Source organism: Mustela erminea, chromosome 3 (assembly GCF_009829155.1).
Source record: "Mustela erminea isolate mMusErm1 chromosome 3, mMusErm1.Pri, whole genome shotgun sequence".
Lineage (NCBI taxonomy): Eukaryota > Metazoa > Chordata > Mammalia > Carnivora > Mustelidae > Mustela > Mustela erminea.
Genome location: NC_045616.1, coordinates 156447543 through 156471630, shown reverse-complemented (window position 1 = coordinate 156471630; position 24088 = coordinate 156447543). Strand labels below are relative to the sequence as shown.

The 24088-nt window shown below is 50.7% G+C and overlaps 1 protein-coding gene across 3 annotated transcripts; it reads right to left on the bottom strand.

The window, feature by feature from the left end:
- Positions 1 to 178: 178 nt before the first annotated feature.
- Positions 179 to 22814, bottom strand: CMBL (carboxymethylenebutenolidase homolog). Of its 3 annotated transcripts, none has more exons than XM_032337770.1 (6): positions 22601 to 22813; positions 10883 to 11116; positions 8829 to 8936; positions 4277 to 4419; positions 2119 to 2210; positions 179 to 1054 (listed from the first exon to the last, which is right to left on the bottom strand). In XM_032337770.1, the coding sequence occupies exons 2-6, from the start codon at positions 11095 to 11097 to the stop codon at positions 875 to 877; spliced, it is 738 nt and encodes a 245-aa protein (XP_032193661.1). In that variant the 5' UTR covers positions 11098 to 11116; positions 22601 to 22813; the 3' UTR covers positions 179 to 874. The 3 variants fall into 3 exon arrangements, with proteins under 3 accessions (XP_032193661.1, XP_032193662.1, XP_032193663.1); XM_032337772.1 differs by lacking the exon at positions 179 to 1054 and adding an exon at positions 1430 to 1532 and having other exon boundaries at positions 2100 to 2210; positions 22601 to 22814; XM_032337771.1 differs by lacking the exons at positions 10883 to 11116; positions 22601 to 22813 and adding an exon at positions 9014 to 9218 and having other exon boundaries at positions 8829 to 8910.
- Between the last annotated feature and the right edge of the window lie 1274 nt (positions 22815 to 24088).

Sequence of the window (24088 nt, the reverse complement as noted above, 5' to 3'; positions counted from 1 at the left end):
AGCGCCTGGCACGGGGGCCGGGGCTCCCAAGGAGCTGAGCTGGTTCGTGGGATTTAATCTAAAGTAATTCAAATCTAAACACTGGAACTTGACCCTGCACCCCTTCCAAGTGATGCAGCTCCACGCCCTTGGCCTGGAAAATGCCGTTTTAGAAAAACACTTCCTAGGAGACAGTCACTGTAATCCATCAGTCTTTATTAGCTTTTAGAAAAAGCCACACATTCAAAAACTAAGTTTATTGGCTTGCTGTAATTAGGTCAATGAAACCCTATTTCAACTTCAGGATTTCTCACAGTGCAACTTATGAACGTGATAGGCCGATCCGTATTAGGACAGATAAATGCCCCATGAAGCTGGGCTTTGAATTTGAGTTTCTAGCTCACGTTCTTCACGGCTATACTGTGCTCATCATCTTAAAGGATGTACTTAATTAAAACACCAGAAGTCCACATCTGAGCTGTCAGCAGGTCCATAAACAGCCCTAAAGATTTTATTTATTTGACAGAGACAGACACGGCGAAAGGGAACACGAGCAAGGGGGAGTGGGAGATGGAGAAGCAGGCTTCCCGCTGAGCAGGGAGCCCATGCCGGGCTCGATCCCAGGACCCCGGGATCATGACCCGAGCTGAAGACTGAGCCCCCCCAGGCGCCCCAGCACCCTAGGTTCTTACAGTTAGGATATTACCCTATCAGTCAAATCCATTGTTTAGGGGCTGTTAAAAGTTAAATTATAGCATGCATTAACAGAGGAAATAATGAGTTTCAGGATTCCCTGGTTCATATAAAGTAAAAATTAAATCAAATGATCCAAATATCCCAAAGCACGTTTCTGGGTGCAAGGAAGCTGTTTTGAGTAAGTGACGCTTGGCCACAGCTAAACATACTTGTGCAGCCACTCAAGTAAATTTCTTCTTGCCTCATCAATATAGGGCTTGTCTTCCGCTGAACAATCTTCTCTCTTTCGATGCACAAAGCCATGGGTTTGCCCAGAAAATGTTTTAATTTGATATTCCACTTTGCAGTGTTTTTTCAACTTCTGGGTCAGCAAAGAGACCTGACAGACACAAGGATTTCATGATAGTATGATTTTAAGTCTAGTCATCATTTCCATTCCCCACATCCTGTCTGCATGCTCAGAAAAGAAACTTAACATCAGTGCCTTAAGTTCTGTAGCTATTATGAATTTTTTACTTTTATACCTAACACGGTCCTTATAACCTCTGGCAAAGGAGAAGATTCTAAGCAATATAAAAATGATACAGTATCAGTTCTTTGAAACTATATTAATATCTTTGGTATACCATTCAATATATAACAAAATATTCAATATATTTAAGTAGAAATTATTTTAAATTTGTATTAATATAATGTATTAGTTATGAATAACAATTTCTAAATGACTGCTTTGAACCAGTTTTCTTCTGCTTTTTTCTTATCAACAAACTGGGTTGAATATACCGACCTTTTTTTTTTAAAGTAAACCCCCCACAATGTGAGGCTCATACTTATGACCCAAGGTCAAGAGTTGCAAGCTCCACGGAATGAGCCCACCAAGTGCCCCACACCCACGTCTTTAAAGACACAAGCCTTATCTTAACTCGTGGGGTTTTTAAAAAGATTTTATTTATTTGAGAGAGAGAGAGAACACATTAGAGGGTGAAGGAGAAGCAGGCTCCCCGCTAAGCAGGGATCCTGATGTGGGGGCTCGATCACAGGACCCTGGGATCATGACTTAAGCCGAAGACAGACTCTTAACCCACTGAGCCACCCAGGCGCCCCCTCACCTTTATAACTTTAACACTGAAAAATATTTGGAGCAACAAATGAACCTTTGCAACATTTTCCCTGAAAGGTCAAATCATGTTATTAAATATAGAAATGAGAAGAGGGGCACCCGGGTGGCTCAGTCAGTAAGTGTCAGACTCTTGATTTCGGTTCAGGTCATGATCTCAGGGTCAGGAGATCAAGCCCCGGGGGCCGCCCATGCTCAGCAGGGAACCTGCTCGAGGATTCTCTCTCCCTCTCCCTCTGCCCCTCCACCCACTCACGAGCATGCGCTCTCTCTAAATAAATAAATCTTCAAAAAAAAAAATGAAAGGAGGAAAGATGCCAACTTACTTGCTCAAGGGGAATCACAGCATCATTTTCAGCGAAAATGAACAACGTGGGGTTCTTTAAACTGTGCACGTCTTCAGAGTCCTTGACGATGCCTGGAAGATGGGGACACACACGTGGGGTAGGATTTCCAAACATGGGCCTCAGAAACCTCTGTGGGTCTGGTTTGATTTTTCAAAGTAAAATATGTGCTTTGAGGGTTGTTTATTTTCTTTTTAGTAATTCCACAGAAGTGTCCTGGCCTATAAAATCCGTCTCAAAGAGAAACTTACCTAGCTAGACCTTCCTGCTCTCCACTTTATGAGAAGTCAGGCCAGAAATAGTGGAATTAGACCTTGCTGTCTGCTTGGCCTGCCCAGAGGCAGGAGCAGCCTGAAAAATGCCCCCTTGTGCGACAATGCCTTCCTTTACAAACAGGGGACAAACTTTCAAATCTGGACCATCTGGCCCCTCCTGTTCTAGAAGTCTCTCACAATCCACATAAGCCCCACAGCGTCTGACCTCAGTTTGCCAAGTGGCTTCATACACATAAGGTGGGGCGGCTGTTCCCCAGGCTATTGGTGCTCTGACCAGACCACGGTTGTGACGTCACGGGTATGACATCACAGGTGTGGAACCCGGTCCTTTCATCCTTTGTTTCAGAATTTTAGCGGGCATTTGGTCCAAAGCCTGTTCTGCCCCGGGGCATTCAGACCACAGCTGGGGCTCTGCCCACGATCTGTCTGTGATCCGAAGCCATTTTAAGGTAACTAATGTTAAAGGAAATTATTCTCACATCGTGAAGGAAGTTTTATTCAAGAAGGACCACCAGAATGAGGTCTGGCTATAGGAGAGAGAGATCGCTCAACCCGAAAATCAGGACAACTGGGGATTTAGCGCCAAGGAGCAGGGCGCGGGGGCAGCGGATGGAAAAGGACTAAGAGCAAGCATCAGAGTGAGACGGCTTCTGGCTGGAGGACGTGACAGAATTACGGCTCACGCGATCCCAGGGGTGGGGGGTGAGGAATGTGGTCAGACATCCAAAGTTGGGGGATTCTCACTAGGCTGCCCCAATGGGCCAAGGACCGAGCCCAGTCGGGGCCTCCCTAGAAAGAGGACTCACAGAGGAGCCTGGCTCAGGTGTGGTCGGGACCGGATCCAAGTCAGCAGGAAGAAGAAACAAGGGGCATCTCCTGCTTCCATGTCTGGTAGGCAGCACAGCAAAGCCAAGCAGCCCAGAGGGCTTCCCCTCCCCTGTAGCCCCTCTCGAGGAGGCAGGGAGCCACAGGAGGGCTGGCCACGCTCCACAGAGGTGCTGACCCCTCTGTTAAGGCCACCATGCATCGCGGGACAGCCAAGGTTCGATGCTCCCAGGAGTCCTGCCAAGGCCCTCAACTCGCGCAGTGCGCACCAGCGGCCACAAGGGGGAGCCGGCGAGGCGTCCACGCGGGAGAGCCTTCGTTTCGCACAAGGGGACGGTCATCCCCGCTGTGCCCACAGCCAAGTGACAACGTATTCTCTTCGGTGTAAGTCAGTATATTGAAAGGATTTTTTTAATGCTAAAAGTAAGCAAAATCACCACAGCGAACAAACACTGATCCAGATAGGAATCCTCGTCCGTAACTGTAGGACATACGATCATGAAAGACAACCAGATTCCCTTCTTTTTTCTTTTCTTTCTTCTTTTTTTTCTTTTCACGTGTCTAAGGGCCGCTCCTCCAGCGGGGACCCAGTACGCCACGCCCCCGCGCACGCGCTCTCGCTTCGTTGCCATGGCAGCGGCGGTCCGTCCCGCCGCAGCGCTTCGGCGCCGCTGCACGGCCCTCCCCTCCCCCCCCTCCCCTCCCCTCCCCTCCCCTCCTTCCTCAGCCCGCGCCGCGCCCCCGGACCCTGCCGCTCGGGACGGCGGCTCACGGGGTCCCTCAGAAGGAACGCGGCCGGAGAGCCACCACGATCCCGGAGATACACGTTACCCCCGTCGCCCTCGGGCTCGGGGACGGTCCCGACCGCACAGCGCGGGGACCGGGGCTCCGGGTCCCAGGGACCACTCGGCCTCCGGCACCCCGCAGCCGGCCCTCCCCTCTCAGGGCTGCAGAGCCGAGCCCCTGCGGACGCGCCGCCCCTCCCCCAGGCCTCCCGCTTCCACCGCGCCGGGCGCGCCAGGCGGGCCAGGCGGATTTACCGTAGACGGACACGCCCGCCCGGAGCCCGGGGTACGTCATCATCACGTGGTGCGCGGCCACGCCCCCCCAGCAGAATCCCACGACGCCGACGCGCCGCGCGCCGCACTGGCGCTGCAGGTAGGTCAGCACGGCGTCCAGCTCCCTGGAACGGAAAGTTCGGGCGTCAGGGGCGCCGCGGCCGCCCGGTCGGCAAAGCCGCCGCCTCCGGCTCGGGTCGCGACCCTAGAGGCCGGGATCGAGCCCCGCACCGGCTCCCCCTCGGCGGGGAGCCCGCTCCTCCCTCTGCCCGCCCCCCGCTCGCCCTCCCGAAGAAAATCCTACAAAAAGCGAAGAAAGGCGGCTAGAGGCCCCTTGTAGGTGGGCTCTGGGGAGCCAGCCTCGGAGCCGCGGTCGCCGGGGCGGGGAAACACCGCACGAGGGGCGCGGACTCCGGCCCGGAGACGGGCGAGCCCCGGGCTGCGGCGTGCGGCGGGGGCAGAGCTAGTGACGCGGTCGATGCCGCTGCTTTCCGGGCGCGCGGGCCGCGGAGGGCGCCGGCCGCGCGTGTTCCCGCCGCCGGAAGGAAGGTAACCCTGGGACAGGACGGCGGCGCTGCCAGAGGCTAGGGTGGCAGTCATTTTGCAACACATAAACGTGTCGAATCAACACTGCACGCCTTACACTTACACAGCATTATGGGTCAATTATATCTCAATAAGGCGGGGGCAGGGGGCGGGCAAAAGACAACCGAGAGGCATTTTGTGAGCACCCCGTCTCTCGCCCCCTCCGCCCCCCCGCAGGGGGCGAGCGCGGGACAGCAGGTGCTCGGCCTCTGGGCAGTCACGGGGCTTCCGCAGCAGCTCTGCCTCCGCGGTCTGCGATTCTTGCATTTGGAGCTCTGTCCTCCCCCGCGGCTGCCGCAGTGATGCACATCGCCCCACGGGTCTCCCCAGGTCTCTCCACCAAGCACAAGCCTCCTCCAACCACCTGACAGAGCGGCGGGCGGGCTCTTTGCAAACCACAGACCACACCAGCCCACAGCCCAGGTGAAAGCTGAGCCCTGACCTTCCACAGCCTCCCAGTAAAGGCCAGAGGCCAAAGCACAGCATCCTAAGACCTGATCCCAAGGTCCACCCCCGCACGGAGCAGCCCAGCCTGCTCGCCTCTGGCAGACACGAGCCCCCAGCCGGGCAGCTCCCCAAACTTCACTCCCGCAGCTAACACCCCGACTCGGGACCGCCGGTCTCCTTCTGTGCCCAAAGAGCAGAGCAGGACTTGGAAAGTTGCCAGCACGATGTAAGCCAGAAGAACACCAGGAGTGGCCCTATCTTTGTAAATGGTTTATTTGCAAATTGCTTGTTGGGAACTCAGTGTATTTTCAGCTAGAAGCAATACACCCAAACGGAGGTTTGGTGCCAGCCAGAAAGTTCTGGTTTGATCGGATAAGGAAGAAATGCTACAGCTTAAAAAAGAGAGAGCAAGCCATTCTCTTGCACTTCCTCTCCCTTTTGATCATAGCATATCCTGGAGCACCTTTAAATAAATGGATTCTAGTGCTAAGTACAGGGCACTTACAGTCCTCATGTGAACGGTAATTAAGTAATTCCGCAAAATAACATGGAAAGAGCAATAGTTCTTGACATTTGGGGTTTTAATTTTTCCTCGGATGCTTTGATCTCAAGAGTAACTGCCTTAATTGGAGACGAGGAGGAAGAGGTCACTTCTATAAAAACACTTGAGCTCGTGTGAACATGTCTTGGCTGGTGCTGCTCTGCACGTGTTCCCTACTTTTCTGGAAGCACCAGGGTTCAGCTTTGGATGAAGCTCTCCTCCCACCCGCCAGTGCCTGGTTCATACACCTTGGGGGATTCTGCACTAGGTTCCAGTTGTGAAGTGTGTGGTGCAGGCTGACCGGCAGAAAGCATAGCCATTTCCTGGCCACAATGACTCATTCCAGGACAGACCTATGACTGAGCGATAGCCATTAGGGCAAAATGTGAATTTTGCTGGGTTGCTGGAAAAGGGACCGATGGAAGGCTGGAGCTGCTGCAGCCATCTTGTCACCCAGCGGCAAGAGCTGCCTGAGAATGGAGCCAGTAATACAATCAACCTAGTAGAGAAATTTTGGAAGGCAAGCCCCAGAGATAGTTTCTGTACTAGGAACCAACCCCTGCTTCAAGCCAGAAACTACCTCTTTTCAGCTCTATAAACCAATAAACCCCATGACTGCTTAAGCAGTTAGCATTCAAGATGGGTTTTATGTTACTTAAGAACACACTTGACCAGATACAAGGATTTCAGTCTCCTTTCAAAGTGAGTGTTTCTCTCTCTCTCTCTCTCTCTCTCTCTCTCTCTCCCTGCCCCGCCTTTTGTTTTGTTTTGCTTTGCTTTGTTTTTTGAGAGAGAGAGAGCACACAAGGGCAGGGAGAGGGGTGGGGTAGAGGAAGAGGGAGAGAGAGAATCTCAAGCAAGCACGGAGCCCAACATGGGGCTTGATCTCACAATCCTGAGATCATGACCTGAGCTGAAATCAAGAGTCACACGTTTAACCGACTGAGCCTCCCAGATGCCCCAGTGTTTCTCTGTCTCATTTTTAAATGCATTAAACATTTTAAATGTTTAAAATGCATGGCTCTCCTTTTCCCCAGTGGAACAGTGCCGCTGGGCTGCTCCAGCATCTGCCAGAAACGATCACTCTGCTTTGTGCTCACAATTGGCAGGCAGACCCCTGCCCCAGTTTTTCCTCAGAAAGTCACAAAAGGTCCTAACTATTCTCCCCGACCCCGGCCCCCCATGGAAAGATGAATTCCACAGTCGCATCCCGGTCTCTGTGGTTCTCTTGTGTTTCTACTTCTAATTTTTCTCTCTACATCTGGCTTCATTTTGGTTTTCTTGGGGTTGCAGGTTAGGGGTGCAGGTCTTCTGGGAGGAAGTAGGAAGAGGTTAAGTGTGTGGGAGGCTTCTCCCCAGGAATCTCGGGGCCAACGCTGAGGAAGGGGAGGGAAGGACACAGAGCCAGGCAGGGGGAGCAGCCGGCTGTGACATTCTCCACCAGCTCCTCAGGGAGGCTTGGAGCCGAGGTGGCCACTGAGGGTCCCCCTGACTTGAGGCGAAGGAGCCAGGCTACACAGCCCTCAGGAAGACTCCTCAGGATGGGACAGAGGAAGACAAGGCAGCTGATGTCCCAGAGACAGTCCCCCGGACCACTGCTGGGCTGGTCTCCTACCCGTAAGCTTGGCCATGTGGGAGCTCCCGGTGCAGCCCGCAGCACAGGCCCTGCGAGAAGGGGTTCCCAGTGAGTGTGGGCCATGAAAATGGGGCTGAGAAGCCAGATAGGGGCACTCAGCAGGGCCCCAGGCCCTTTTGGGCTAGGGGCAGAGGTCTGCCTGGGGTCCACCAGCCCTGGGTGCAGCTCTTGAAGGGCATTCTGGTGGGGGAAGGAACAGAAAGTTCCAGGGACCGCATGCCCATGGGCAAGGCCCCACATTCTTAGCAGTTTCCCCACCCTCAGCTGGGGGAGCAGCTTGTCCAACCCAAGGCTCCCGTCCGGCGACAGGGAAGGAGAGGGTTCAGCTGGCCGAGGTGATCTGGGCTGCTGTTGGGGGGACCTCCTTTGCCCTGGGCTCACACTGACTTGTTCAGGAGAAGCCTGGCATCAGAGAACCTTCCTGGCCCTTTCCCCCTGCACACTTAGCCCAGACAGAAAGAGCTGTCTGGACGGCAGCTAAGCACGCTGTTCCTGGCTTCTGGGCCACAGGAGCTAATTCAATAAAAAGCTGAAATCCAGGGCGCCTGGGTGGCTCAGTGGGTTAAGCCGCTGCCTTTGGCTCAGGTCATGATCTCAGGGTCCTGGGATCGAGTCCCGCATCGGGTTCTCTGCTCCGCGGGGAGCCTGCTTCCTCCTCTCTCTCTCTCTGCCTGCCTCTCTGCCTACTTGTGATCTCTCTGTGTCAAATGAATAAATAAAATCTTTAAAAAAAAAAAAAAAATGAAATCCTGGGGGTATCCCCTTCTTTTACTTCTCACTGCTCCCCGGACCCTGACAAGATGGCAGTCCTGGTCTAATGGGCCTGGTGTCAAGACCTGAAGTCTCTCAGAGGGGATGTGGGGGGTCAGGTCTAGGCTGGGGGAGGGGACAGCCCTTTGGGTTTCCTATCAGCTGAGCCCTAGTGGGCAAGCCCCTGACCCACTGCCTGGACTGGTTCTGCAGCCTGGACAGGAAGGAAGGAGTGTTGACCCTATGCACCTCGAAAGCACCCTTGTCAAGGGAAATCGGGCCACCACAAAGTGGTCCTTCCCCAACGTTCCCTTGGCATGAGCGCCACAAAGTCGCTCAGAGAGGGAAGCAGAGAGCCTGCTGGCGTCCCGCCTTCCAGGCCACACACAGGCTCCATGAAAGCCGGTTTCCTTAGGCATTAGCGGTGGCCCTGGAAGCCCCACACGAGGGAGGGTGGGGGGTGTCTGAATAGTGAAGCCGAACCCGCTTCTCCCTGCGGCCTCCGCTCTCCCGGGGGTCCTGGGACGAGAGCAGGGGCGGGGGGTGGAGGGGCACAAACATGGACGATAACTTACTTATCGGTCTTCCCGGCGTCTCTTGTCTTCAACCACTCCGGGAAGGTGGACCAGTCCCCAGACGGGTGCCACGGCTCCTGACCTACGAAGAAGTCCGGGACGATGGTCCTGTCAAACAGGGACATTCATTGCTCTTCATTTCGGAGCTGCTGGGCTTTGCTGACATTCATGAAGAAGCCTGTTACATTGGTGATTCTGATTCACAGTGGGCACCACGAAGGCCAAGTGTGATTGCATCAGAGAGGCCAGCGGGCGCCAGGCCAGACCACCGGGGATTTCACAACCGTAGGTGCACGGCCCCTGCCAGCCTCCTCGGAGCCCAGCCCATCTGAAATGACAAGGCGATCCCGCGGGCACAGTCCCCATGGGATGGATGACCTAGGAAGGAGCCCCAGAGCCCCCTCCCCCACCCCTGGAGGAGCCACCTGGCTCAGCTGGCCTCCTGCGTTAGTCCCAGGTCAGAGGGTACACCCGGATCGCGCGTCCAGTCACGGTGACCAAGCAATTTCCCCCCAGCCTCCGCCCAGGATGCCGACAGGGCACAACCTCCTGCTTAGAGGGAAAGGTCTCCTGCAGGTTCTAAGACAGGCGGCAGAGAGAAAACAAGCCAGTTCCCCTGAGTCCGTGTCCCTCCTCCATGCAGGTCAACCACCACCACCCCCCGCCGCCGCCCCAAGGCTGGGTCCACACGGCACCGGCCCGAGACTCGCTTCCCAGAATAAAGGCCGTGGCCACAGATGGAGGAACCCGGCTCTTCCTGCCAGGGTGGAAAGAACCCTGGAATCTGGGTCAGAAGAACCCAACCAAGTTCAAGCCCCAGTACCGCGCCCGCCCATGCCGTGACCTTAATAAGTCACTTTTAGCCTCGTTTTCTCGGTCTGATGAACAGACGGCCCTGGCCAACCTCGGCGGGTTATTCTGATGGCAAAGGGAGTTGGATAAATGGGAGAGAGAGCTCTGTAAGTCACGGGCGCCTTTGCTCATTGTGTGTGTTCCGTCTCCAGCTAAGGACCCACCATAGGACAATGGAAGCCACCACGCTGGGGCCCAGCCTGCGGGTCACTGGGAAGATAAAGGACACATCCCTGCAACGCCCTCCACTCGGGGTCCGTCCAGCCCAGCCTCGGGACAACCAGGGTTGGCTACGGTGCTTCTCACTGGGTTTGCCCCTAGTAAGTCACGTGGCCTCCTGTTCCAGACATCTGGGGGCATGAAAAAGTGAAAACTCAAGCGCAAACCCTCTTTGCCATCCGCACTAACGCTGAGTCACACAACAGTGGGCGTGTGACCTTCAAATCGATTTCTCTGGTAGGAAAACAAGGTCGGTGCACACTGGATTTGCAGCTTTCTGGGAAAGGAAATCGCGGTGCGCCCCCTCGGGGCTGGTGGGCGGTAGGCTGGCTGAGGCTGGAGGGAAGGACCGGCCCTTCTCCTCCGTGTTTACGGATGCTGTGCCAGGACCCGGCGTGATGGGAAGCAGACAGGCGTGTTCTCAATACTCAATCCGGCAAAGGCCTAACCTTCAGGAGAGGAGTGAGGTCTCACAGCACCTTCTGGAACCCCTGGGAACTCAGACAGGACCCTGATCGCTTGTGTTTAGCGTGTGTTTAGGCTAACCGTGGGTGCCCTGCTTGTAAAATCTGACCTGACTGAGACGTGTCCAAGGCCAAGGAGCAGATCCATTACAGAGCCAGCAAGGGAGGCCGGCCCAGGTGCCCTGCACCTGCCCAGGCAGGCCCCGAAACCAGCAATAACTCCCTCGGAGTCCAAGGGGTCTACAGGCCCAGGCAGGGCAAGGAGGAGCCAAAGACCTGTGGGGGTGGGGGTGGGGGGCCACCAGGGGTCTGGGTGCAATGGCAGCCTCTGGTGGTGGTGGTCAGCTCACGTGACATTCCCCATTTGGGGGGGGGGGGCATCATGAGATGAGGAAGTAGTAACCTATCTTAGAATGCAGGTGGGGCTCTTTGGCTTTGGTTTTGTTTTCCCTGAAGGGACCATAACAGAGCACAGAAATCTCCAGGAATTTAAGGAAAAGAACAGAACTTCCTACGTACGTGTATCCATTTCCTGCGATCAGGTCAGCCATGTATCTGGTGTTGGGCAACTGCCAGCCAAATATATCTTGAATGACGATCACGGCCTTGTCCGTGTGGAAGGGGGGCTTGGTCACGTAAGCCTTGATGTGCTCGACTTGAACTTCCTGTCCCATCCCTCCGTACTCTAGCCTGTGCCCAATGTCACACGGGCAAGGGTGAGCCTCATTAGCCATTGCGGAGATTGACGGTGGGCTACAGAGAGAGAGAGAAACATGCATCATGTTCTGAATGGTGCAAATCCAAAGATGATAAACAGTAAGTAAACTTAAAATCAAGAGTTTTAGAAAAGAATTCATTTTAACTATTTGCATCGTGTATTTAATGGAGGGAATTGCTGGTAACTTGTGATTCTGAGTGGGGCTAACAGAAATCCATTCCTATTACAAACACTAGAAATACCAGAGGGAATGTAACCAACAGATAAAAATTTAAATGGTGGAGCCCAAAAAGGGAACAATCCCCAGCCAGATTGGACAGGAGACTCGAAGCCAGGGTCATGGTGGCAACGAGCAGATGCTGAGTGAGCCCGGCGATCCTGGGGAGAAGGCTAGACCCAGGAACAAGCAGTAATACCCCACGAGATGGGGATTAGTGACTGAGACCCCACGCAGTGTCAGAGCCCCCATCATTATTGGGGAAAATAAAAACAAACCAAATAAATAAACAAATAAAACTCCACCAACAAGGACTAGGACCAAGGTTAGAAAGCCCAGGGAGGGAAAAAAGAAACCAATCTCCCAAACTTTCCCCTCTCCCTTCAAAGTAGGAATCCGTAGGTGGTGAAATGAACTAAACAAGTGACCCGGGACAGCGAGATCCCTGGGCACCCGGCAGAAGCGAATGCAAACCTCCTTAGAGCAAGACTTCACAGTCCAAGACAAAAGGCGCTACCCTGAAGACGGTCAGCAAAGGGGACAGCCTGAGGGTGGCTGGGCTCTGGACACCATGTGCCGGGAGAGCCGACTGGTTTTGTCGGTAGATGGCATGGCGGCGGAGGAGGATCAGGCAAAGAGGAGTCGGGGACGATGAGAACGATGAGAGTTTTTTGCCGGAGCAACTGGAAAAAGGCAGCGTGTCTTTCAACAAGAAGGGGGAGAGCAGGTTTGAGGAGATCGGGTCTTAAAAGTGGGGTGGTAAGTCGGAACCCTCTGTTGGACAAGCTAGTGGCAGCTCCTAACAAGAAGATCAGGGCAGGGGTCCAAGCGGAAACGGCAAGCTTGAAAGAGTCAGCAGTGCCCAGCCCAGCCTTTTTTTTTTTTTTTCCAGATTCCATACACGTGAATTTGCCTCGTTGCAAAATTTACTGCGACTCCAAAATCAGTATTCGTCATGCTTTCGCCATCATCCACAGACTTCCGTAGAGCAGTGGCAGATCTGAGTCACTGACACGCAGGGTCCCTGCCAAGGTCGAACGAGACAACGCTCTCCCTCCTCATTCAGCCCCCACCGCACACAAGGATCCACTGGCTTTCTGCTGGGTCCCACAGCTCCCGCATTTTGCACTTTCAGTGGCGACTTCATTGTTTCTGAACAGACTCCAGGCGTAGTGCTGAAGAGCCCTCTCGTGATCCTAAGGGCTCCATATGCCCCCGAAGATAATACAGACGGTAGACAAACCTAGCTCAAACAGCCGCTGATGGCAGGTTCAATGTCAATGAATCAACTCTATTATTAAGTAAGGCGTCTCTCCTCAGAAACACACATAAAATGGGGTGACCCATTGACCAATGCACAGAAATGGGACCCGAGGCTCAGAGCGGTGGTTCAGGATTTGCTAGTCTGCTATCCACCTGACTTGATCGACTCTGACTACGTTTGGCCCTCAACGCGGGTTTTAACTGCACGGGTCCACGTACACGTGGCTTTTTTTTCCATAAATACACTCTAGGACCATAAATGTATGTTCTCTTTTTTATAACTTTCTCAACATTTTCTTTTCTCTAGCTTACTTCATGGCAGGAATACAGTATTTAACACATATTAACATGCAAACTATGTGTCAATCATCTGTCTATGGTACCGGCAAGGCTTCCAGTCAACAGTAGGCTATTAGGATTACGTTTTGAGGAGTCAAAAGTTCTAGGCAGATCCCTGACTGCCCAGCGGTCAGCACTCCCAGCCCTGGTGTTGTCCAACTGGAGTGTAAACAATGAGGATCAGCTGCACATTATGTTTCAAACCTTGAGAATGAATGACATTGGGAAGGGGACCTGTTAGAGAACACCGTTTTCTTGACCCTTGGCGTAAAGCAGCATTCCTTACACTAGACCCAAAAAACACAAACCAGAAAGAAAAGGGTTAATAAAGTTCACGAAGTGTGTATTGGGCTGCTCCAGCTTCTATAACAAAATAGCACAGGCAGGGCAGTTGACATGACAGAAAGGTATTTCTCCCCACTCCAGAGGCTGGACGTCCCAGATCGGGACGCCCGCAAGCTCGATGCTGAGAAGGACTCTCCTCTCCACTCGTGACAGCCACCTTCTTGCTGTGTCCTCACAGGCACCCACAGAGAGAACACACTTTCTGGCCTCTTCTTACAAGAGCACTAATCCCATCCTGGGGCCCCACGCTCGCGACCTCCTCTCAACAGAATCACCAAAGGCCCCGCCTCCAAATATCAACAGGTTGGGGGTTACAGCTCCCACCTATGAACTTAGCGGGGGACACAAGTTCGTGCACAGCAGTGGCCAACTGTAGAATCCACTCGTAAGACAACTGGGGGAACCGAATTGACTGAATATTTGATGGCACTGAGCCTTACTGTTATTGTGGGGGGGACAATACTATCACAGAGATGCTTTGTGTGTGTGCGCGCGCGTGTGTATACAATCCTTAACCTTTTACAGCTACATGCTAATGTATATACAGACAAAAAAACTACATGTCTGGAATATGCTTCAAAATAGTCCAGGGGTGGTAAAGGTGGGGAAGAGTTGTTATTATTTGAGATATCATTCTCAAAGCAGAAGATTTAATATCTAGATAAGATATAGGAAGAATTCTTGGGGCACCTGGGTGGCTCAGTTGGTTAAGCATCTGCCTTCAGCTCAGGTCATGATCCCAGGATCCTAGGATAGAGCCCCATGTCAGGCTCCCTGCTCAGCAGGGAGTCTGCTTCTTCCTCTCTCTCTGCCTCCCAATCCCCTTGCCTGTGTGTGTGTGTTCTCTCTCGCGCGCGTGCGCGCGCTCTCAAATAAAATCTTTTTAAAAATTTTTTTAAAAGGGGGCGCCTGGGTGGCTCAGTGGGTTAAGCCGCTGCCTTCAGCTCAGGTCATGATCTCAGGGTCCTGGGATCGAGTCCCGCATCAGGCTCTCTGCTTGGCAGGGAGCCTGCTTCCCTCTCTCTCTCTGCCTGCCTGTCTCCATTTACTTGTGATCTCTCAGTCAAATAAATAAAATCTTTAAAAATAAATAAAATAAAATAAAAAATAAAAATTTTTTTAAAAGGAAGAATTCTTTGGGCACCTTGGTGGCTTAGTTGTTAAGCATCTGCATTCAGCTCAGATCATGATCCCAGGGTCCTGGGATAGAGCCCTACATCAGGCTCCCTGTTTGGCAGGAAGCCTGCTTCTCCCTCTCCCACTCCCTCTGCTTCTGTTCCCTCTCATGGTCTCTTTCTGTGTCAAAGAAATATACAAAATCTTTAAAAAAATAAGAGTAGGGGCGCCTGGGTGGCTCAGTGGGTTAAAGCCTCTGGCTTCGGCTCAGGTCATGATCTCAGGTCCTGGGATCGAGCCCCGCATCGGGCTCTCTGCTCAGCAGGGAGCCTGCTTCCTCCTCTCTCTCTGCCTGCCTCTCTGCCCGCTTATGATCTCTCTGTGTCAAATAAATAAAATCTTTAAAAAAAAAATAAAAAATAAGAGTAAATAAAACGGAAGAATTCTTACAAATCAACAAGAAAAAGACAACCCAAGAGAAAAACGCTGCAAAGATATGAACAGGCAACACACAAACGGGTACACCTGAATGGCACATAGACATATGAAAAGATATCCAACCTCACTGGTATCTAAGAAATCGTACTATTTTGTACATGACCCAGATACTATTTTGCACCTTGCAGATTGGGAAATGTCTGTTAGCACCAAGAGCCGTTACGCACGCGGGGAAAAGGGAGGGAACACGAACAGATACAGACCCTGGAAAGTACTCTGACAAGGTCTAGCAAAGTCAAAGATGCAGACACCCTGCAACCCAGAAATCCCACAACTGGGTGTGGGATTTCTATTCCCTAGAAAAATTTAAACCTCTTTGTGCATGCAAGCACACACACACACACACACACACACACTTATGCCCATATGTGGTGACTATGGAAAAAGTTGCTTTCGGTGGCACAGATGTGATGACGGTAACAGGAAGCAATCTGACTTTCAGGAGAACAGGATAAACTGTGATGTATCCGTTGTTGTGGGTTGACTTATGTCCCCAGAAAGACATGTTCAAGTCCTAATTCCCAGAATCTATAAATGTGCCCTTACTTGGAAACAGGGTCTTTGCAGACGTAATCAAGTCAAGGTGCGGTGTCTGGGTGGCTCAATCAGCTAAGGGTCTGACTCTCTTGATTTCGGCTCAGGTCCTGGGATCATGCCCATCAGGTTCCACGCTCAGCAGGGAGTCTGCTTGAAACTCCCTCTCTCTCCCTCTGCCGTTCCCCCCTCAAATAAATAAATCTTAAATTAAAAAAAAAAAGTTAACATGAGGTCACCCTGGATGAGAGTGGCCACTACCTCAGCAGCTAGTATCCTTGTATGAAGAGGGAAATTCAGATACAGAGACACAGGGGAGGAAGGCCCCATGAAGACACAGGCAGAGACTAGAGGGAGGCTCCTACAAGCCAAGGAACACCGGGCAGTGCTAGCAACCATCAGAAATGAGGGGAGAAGCAAGGACGGATTCCGCTCTGCAGGTTTCAGAGAAAGCAGGGCCCTGCTGACACCCTTGTTTCAGACTTCTGGCCCCCAGAACTGTAAGAATACACTTCTGTTGTCTTAGGTCCCCCAGCTGGTTCCTATTTGTTACGGCAGCCACAGGAAACAAATACACTCAGAAACAAAGTACACGTCTACTTCCAATATGATACATCTTAGCAACATAATGCTAGATAAGACAATGGCCCTTTTGATGCTAAGTAAATACTAAAAAGAAAAATATTTCTTTTACTAATAAATATACTGTCATAAAAGTATAACGCATGGGAATAAACACACCACCATTAGACAGTGGTTTCTGGTGAGGGAGAGAGGGTGGAGACCACTGGCTTTAGCTGCATTTGTTACATTTTATTGCCTCAAAGTTCCAATTAAAGACAAAATGTTCACATTTTTTAAGCTTGGGTCATGTGACTATGGGTGCCTGTTAGACTCTTTCCTGCACCTGCCAGGATACTTTAGAAAGGAAATAACTAAATTTTAAAAGAAACACAAATTCAGAGCTAGTAGTTTAGGCAAAGAAAATCTGAAACTATTCCTCATGGTTTTGTTTTCACAGGCTCAGTTATAAAACTCTTATTAGTAAGAGAAGTCACAACAATCCAGGACCAACAGACGCAAACCTTATGGCTAATGCACTCTTTGTGGACAGCTGGTTCCTTTGGCTGATTTCTTTCTTTCTTTTTTTTTTTTAACTTAAATTCTGTTTAGTTGACATACGGTTTAGCATCAGTTCCAGGAGTGGAGATCAGTGGTTCATCATTCATACACAACACCCAGGGCTCATCACAACAAGCCCTCCATAAGGCCCATCCCCCGCCCAGCCCTTCCCTCCCATCTTCCTCTGGCAACCCTCAGTTTGTTCTCCAGTTAAGACATGCTCATGATTTGACTCCCTCTCTCTCAGCCCCCTCCCAAATAGTCATGTTTTGTTTCTTAAACTCCACGTGAGTGAAATCACACAGTATTTGTCTTTCTCTGATTGACGTATTTCACTTAGCATAATACACTCTAGCTCCTTCCGCATCATTGCAAATGGCAAGATTTCATTCTTTTTGTGTGTGTGTGTGTGCGCGCGCACGCGCGCATACGCGCATGAGTGTATGTGTGTGTGCACATACATATATACCACTTCTTTATCCATTCATCGGTCGATGGACACTTGGAACTATTTCCATAGTTTGGCAACTGTTGATAATGCTTCCATAAACAGCAGGGGGTACGTATTCCTTTGAATGTGTATTTTAGAATACTTTGGCTAAATCCCTAGTAGTGCAATTGCTGGGTCGTAGGGTAGCTCTATTTTTAACTTTTTGAGAAACTGCCATACTGTTTTCCAGAGTGGCTGCCCCAGTTTGCATTCCCACCAACAGTGTGGGAGGGTTTCCCTTTCTCTGCATCCTCGCCAACACCTGTTGTCCCGTGTTGTTAATTTTAGCTGTTCTGACAGGTGTGAGGTGGTATCTCATGGTGGTTTTGATTTGTATTTCCCTGATGATGAGACATGTTGAGCATCTTTTCATGTGTCTGTTAGCCATCTGGATGTCCTCTTTGGAAAAATGTCTATTTATGTCTTCTGCCCATTTCTTAAGTGGATTATTTGTTTTCCGTGTGTTGAGTTTAATAAGTTCTTTATAGATTTTGGATACTAACCATTTATCGGATATGTCATTTGCAAATATCTTCTCCCATTCTATAGGCTGCCTTTTAGTTTTGTTGAGTTTCCTTTGCTGTGCAGAAGCTTTTTATCTTGATGAAGTCCCCATAGTTCATTTTTGCTTTTGTGTCCCTTGCCCCTGTTGACATGTCTAGGAGGAAACTGCTACAGCCAAGGTCAAAGAGGTTGCTGCCTCTGTTCTCCTCTAGGATTTTGATAGTTTCCTGTCTCACATTTAGGTCTTTCACCCATTTTGAATTTATTTTGTGTGTGGTGTAAGAAAATGGTCCAGTTTCATTCTTCTGCATGTGGCTGTCCAATTTTCCCAACACCATTTGTTGAAGAGACTGTCTTTTTTCCATTGGACATTCTTTGTCCTGCTTTGTTGAAGACTAGTTGACTATAGAGTTGAGGCTCCATTGCTGGGCTCTCTATTCTGTTCCACTAATCTATGTGTCTGTTTTTGTGCCAGTACCATACTGTCTTGATGATTACATATTTGTAATGGAGCTTGAAGCCCAGAATCATGATGCACCCAGTTCTGCTTTTCTTTCTCAGGATTGCTTTGGCTCTCTGTGGTCTTTTTTGGTTCCATACAAATTTTGGGATTGCTTATCCTAGCTCTATAAAAAATGCTGGTGGTATTTTGTTAAGGATTGTATTAAAAGTGTAAATTTCTTTGGGTAATATAGACATTTTAAGAACATCTGCTCTTCCAATCCAAGAGCATGGAGTGTTTTTCCATTTTTTTAAGTCCTCTTCCATTTGTTTTCTAAGAATACTTTGGCTAAATCCCTAGTAGTGCAATTGCTGGGTCGTAGGGTAGCTCTTTTTTTTAAAGATCTGATTTATTTGACAGAGATCACAAGTAGGCAGAGAGAGTGGGGAAACAGGCTCCCTGCCGAGCAGAGGGGCTCCATCCCAGAACCCTGAGATCATGACCTGAGCCAAAGGCAGAGGCTTAACCCACTGAGCCACCCAGGTGCCCCAACCTCCTAAGTATTTTATGATTTTTAGAGTATAGATCTTTCACCTCTTTGGTTAAGTTTATTCCTAAGTATCTTATGGGTTTGGTGCAGTTGTGAATGGGATCGATTCCTTGATTTCAGTTTCTGTGGCTTCATTATTGGTGTCCAGGAATGCAACAGATTTCTGTTTATCGATTTTATATCCTGCAATTTGCTGAATTCATGTATCAGTTCTAGCAATGTTTTGGTGGAGTCTTTGGGTTTTCTACAGAGTATTATGTCATCTACAAATCCTGAAAGTTTGACTTCTTCCTTGACAATTTGCATGTCCTTAGGCTGATTTCTTACCTGACTTGTCCTACGGGGCTGCGGAGACCCAAAAAAATCGTGGCCATTTCAAAGTGCCCTTGAGCCTAAATCTTTTTTCTTTATCTTTAACTGATACCCACTTTCTAGAACGGAAGTTTATGGCCAGGAGAGCCACCATCTGGACTGATCTGCACAAAGGGGCAGTACCCAGGACAGGCTGGGTATGGAAAGCTTGACTCCAGCCAGACCCATCAATGGCACAACACTGGTCTGTGTTCTAGGTCAAGCAGATTTTCCAAGGACCTCTCTCCACTGTGGCTCCCAGGGAAAGAGCCTCAGGGCAGTTCTACTGACTGGAGGACACAATGTCTGGACATCTCTTTCAGGATTTTGGCTTTTCCCCGCCCCTCCCCAAATGACACATTTGTTAAAGGAGACTTTCCAGAAAAAAATAAAAAGATGACTCTCATAAGTTCTTTTTTTTTTTAATGAACACATTAAGGATTTTATTGTACTCATATAATAGGAGGGAATGAGGCAGCTGTGACAGCTCGTTGGAAGGGAGAAGGAAAGAGCACAAACGTATGCGGAATAAAGGCATCAGGAAAGGAGAGAAGTCTGAGATCTCGAAAGGAGAGAAAACAGGTTTTTCCACAGGTGGGAGGAAGCCGACTGATCCTCCACCAGAGGTGACAGAGTTACTAACTCACTGGTTACCAGCGACTTACAAAGAATCGTGGTGGCACCAAGGGGCTAGAATCAGACGACCCAGAAGGGTGTGCCACCGGTGACAGAGGCTGTCCCCAAAAAACACAAAGTTTTTTCTGTGTGACATTCATCGTGAGGTCGCTCACGGTGAGCAAAAGTTTTCCTCCTATTGGGGAAAACCCACAGGGATGGGACAGTGGGTCTGACACAGACAGTGGGAGCCTCATAAAATGTGTCAAGGAGGGCTTTTCTGGAGAACCTGGCTGGCTTGGTCCGTAGAGCATGCAAGTCTTGATCTCGGGGCTATGAGTTTGAGCCCCATGTCAGGTGCAGAAATTACTTTAAATCTTAAAAAATAATAATAATAATTAAACAGAAGAAGAAAGGCTCTTCTGTTTCATAGAAGGTGGGCTTGGCAGCACTCACTGGCCACCTCGAGATCGGATATGTGGTCTCCACTAGTGAAGCCTCTGGAAGTCAGAACGCTCCTCATGGCACCAAGGATAACCAAGACGCGCCCCTGCAGAAGAGACCCTGACTGGCACCTTCTTTACGAGGCCACACTGGCTAGCAGCGCTAACATCTCACCATCTGCCCGTGACCTTCATGCAAGATGCAACAAGACTGTGAATGACCTCAAGGCCCCCTCTCCCAAAGTGACTTACGGTCCCTTCACCAAGCTCCTCTGAACTCTCTTCTCAAATAGACCCTGATTTGGGGGTTTCCGATGATGTCTCTGCCACGTTCCATTCCAGTAAGAATCCGTCTAAGTCAGCTTCACAGAATTCCTGACTCTTCAGATCTAATCTGGTTCCTCATCCTCCACAGCCAACACCCACACCCCACCCCTAGGGTGAGGTCTGATCCCGCTGGCTTGTCTTTTGCAAGAACCCATTCGGTCGGTTTTCCAGAACTCCCATCCCCTATGATGCTTCCTTCCTCTTAGCCATTTTCCATCCCCTGACCCCCGCTCCATTCTTTGGCTCTAAATTCCCACTTTTCTTTGTTATTTCCGGGGTTGAGCCCAATCTCTCTCCCCCACTGTAAAACCCCACTTTACTGGTCCCTAGCCCTATCCCAATGGTCCTGAGTAAGGTCTGCTTTCCATTCTTTACCAAATGCCATGAATGAATGATTTGTCCTCCCACACCCTACAGCCCTACTTCACATACCAAGGGTTTCTACGATATTACAAGTCAAGACCCACGGGGATCACTGGTGCCTGTCTGATCTGCCAATTCCCAGGGGCTGACATGTCCTGTCCCCTAACTGGAACCTTTCTGAGGCATTCCTTGGCCCCATATATCTCCATGCTTCCTGACTCCTCTCTTGAACCAGTTATAACATCTGCCTGGTTCCCTTTTTCATGAATGAAATAGAATCTTTTAGAATGTGCTCATTAAAAAAAAAAATTTTTTTTAAGTAATCTCTACACCCAACATGGAGCTCGAACTCACAACCCCGAGATCAAGAGTCTCACGCTCTACCAAGGGAGGCAGCCGGGTGTCCCAGCATGGGCTCATTTTTATATCTGTATGAGAGTCACGATTTTACCTCTCGCTGAAAATAATCTTTTAACAACGCGATGGAACAACATTCCCTTTTTCTCACTGGAAGTCAAAAAGCAAGAAACAGGTGGTAAAGCATGGTCCAGCAAGTCTGGCTTTCCTGCTCTCATATCCTCAAGGATTTCAATAATTCGTAAGTCAGACTTCTCTATGCAATGACGTTCTCCAGCAGAAACAGAGAAAACAGATTTCGACGAGCAAAGGGAACAGGCGTCAATGGGACTCTAACCAGCAACGGTATCAAGGAATAAATCGCTAGAAGCTTCAGAGATTTGGAAACCATCAGCAAGCCAAACACAGGCTAAAAGGTACCAGGAAGGCAGTGGCCGAGGGAAGGCTCGGGGTTTTCCCGTACTGGGTAAACAAAGCAGAAACTTGCCTGGCCACTGATTCCCGATCTTGAAGCTGGGAAGGCTCAGCCGCCGCCCCACTTATGCGTCTGCCCCCACGATGATCCTACAACCGCCAACAACTCCAGATATTTATTTGTCAGCAATCCTGCCTGTATTTTCCGGAGGGTCCAGGTCTAGGCAGCAAGCATTAGAAAGGCAGACGGATCAGCCCGCTGGCCTGCAAGCATGCCAGTCACGTGACCGCCTCTGGCCTTCTCTGAAGTTCTCCTGAGGCCTGGAGAGCCCTGCCCCCAGACACCTGCGGGGCTCGCTTCTGACCACCTTCTTTTCCGGGGGCTTTGGAAACAACAGGTTGTATTTGCCCCAGGCACAGCCAGCCCAGTCAAGGGACAGGCAGCCCTAGGGTCAGCCCTAGGGTCAGAATGCTTGCTTAAATTACTATCCTAAGGAATATAAATATTTTGCAGATTCCAAACTCCTGAGACGGAAAAGACCTGCAGGGCACAGACAAAGTGGTCACCTGCTAGTATGACCTCACGGGCCTCCAGTCAGCAGTGTCCACCTTCTCAGGAGATCCCTCCCCGAATTCTGCCCCTAAAAGCCCTCATTTGCAAGCCATCCAGGATTCTGGACTTCCGGGCATTGGCTGCCTGCTCTCCCGGGTAGCGCCACTCCAATAAACCCGCTGGCTCTCTCCTCTGCAAAAGCTCGGTGTCCATTTTCACCGGCTTGCTGCGTATCTGGGGGGCAAACTCTCCCTTGGTTCGGCTACATTTTGATGCAGATGTGCTCATTCTCCCCGCAGGCTTACGCTGGGAAGAACCAGACAATCCAAGGTCCAACTGTAGGTCAGTAATTCCAGAGCATTCAGTGGCATGAAAGAAAGGCACCAGATAAATGGGAAAACTTAACACGAGTTTCCGTACTACAGTATGACTTCAACTACGCTTTTCAACAATGTGGCTAAACCACGCGGGACAATACACCAAGGCGGGCTGGCCAGGGCTGCTTTTCCGCGGTGACAAGGTACTATGCCGCTTTGGTACAAAGTCAGGTTTTGAACAAGGGCTTCGATCGGCTCCTGACCTGCGCGCGCGGCGGACTCGCTCTACCTCCGGCAAACGCGCGCGCGAGAGAGCAGAGCGGGCTGCGCGCGTTCCTGGGCCCGCGCAGTGCACGTACCTGTCCGCCGCCCGGAGCCTGCGTTCTCCCCGCGCCGAGACGGCCCGCCGAGCCCGGGGACTGTCGGGGCGGGCGGGGCGGGCGGGGCGGAGGCGCCTCCCGCCGGGACGGAAGTGGACGCGCTGACGGAGGGCGGCGGATCCCTGCGGGCCAGTGGCTGCCCCGGATTCCCAGCCTCCCGCGAAGGCCCGGCGGGAGGGAGGGAGGGAGGGGGAGGGGCGGGGGGAGGCCTGGAGGGCACGGGGCGGGTGGGGGAGGGGAGAAGGGCGGGGCGGGGAGCGGAGAAGGCAGGGAGGCGGGAGGCGGTTGGGAGGCCCGAAGCGGGAAGACGCCCCGCCCGTGAAATTTGCATGAGCGCCGGCCTCCTAGGACCTGTTGTGAGTCTGGATTAGGCCATTTTTTTAAAATAAATTGTTACATAGTTCCATATTCATCGTTGTCCCCCACTTCATGCTTTGGTCCCCGAAAATCGTCATAACCAATTGCTTTGGATGCAAATGTTAAGAAAAGAGGAAGAAACGCGCATTAGGAAAATCAGTGACAGTGGGGAAAGGAGCAGCTTTTTGAAGCCACAAGAAGTTAATCCCAGGTCTTGGAACCCCAGAGGGAACCTCATTAATTTAGTTGCTTCTAATCGGAAAATGCATGAGTCCAGACTGAGGGTGACTTTTTCCTTCAGGGATCTTTCGTGCAGAGAGAAGGCAAATCAGTAAGATAGAAAGACCGCGGCAGGAAGGTTTGTGAGGGAGACAGCTGGACAGTTCAAGGGTAATCGTCCGGCAAAGATAGAATCACGATGCTCGCACACGTGTGAAAATGACCCGTGTTAAAGATTTTACGCTCCTCATTCATTAATGAGGGATCCAGGCAGATGTTAGAACGAGTTCAGAGGCGCAGGGGTGTCTCAGTCAGTTAAACATGCGGCTCTTGATTTCAGCTCAGGTCCTGATCTTAGGGTTGTAAGATTAAGCCCCCCACCAGTTCCGCAAGCCTGGAGCCTGCTTGAGATTCTCTCTCCGTCTGCCCCTCCCCGGACTCACATGCACTCTCTCTTTGTCTCTCAGATAAATAAATAAATAAATAAAATCTTAAAAAAAAAAGAAATGTTTTAAAAGAACAGCTCAAAAGAAAAACCCCAAAAAATCATACATTTGCGTTTATAAAGAGTAAAAAATTGTTGAAAGTGTAGAAGGAGGCAAACTGGCTTTCTTCCAGGGGATGGGAAAGGAGGGCGGGTGTTACAGGACAGTCTCGGTGTCTGCCATTTACGTGCAACTTACACAATTGTCAGGCGTTTCCAAGACATTGAAAGATGAGAATCAGCCTGGAAAACATCTTCCAGACAAGCCTAGTTTTCCATCAATACACAAAATTGTTCCTATAAGACTGTTTTGAAGCACTTTCCAGCATCTTGGAAGTACCATTGACATAGAAAGACCAGATATGACTAATGACATGTCATTTTTCTCTATTTGCTAATAATTTGGC

Excerpts from the sequence above, each read along its gene's own strand:
- CMBL (XM_032337770.1), bottom strand. The coding sequence starts at position 11,097 with ATGGCTAATGAGGCTCACCCTTGCCCGTGTGACATTGGGCACAGGCTA. Across the intron at positions 4,420-8,828 it reads GACGCCGGGAAGACCGATAA|GGAGCTGGACGCCGTGCTGA; the intron begins GTAAGTTATCGT and ends TTTCCGTTCCAG. Across the intron at positions 1,055-2,118 it reads CTGTGATTCCCCTTGAGCAA|GTCTCTTTGCTGACCCAGAA; the intron begins GTAAGTTGGCAT and ends TGTGTCTGTCAG.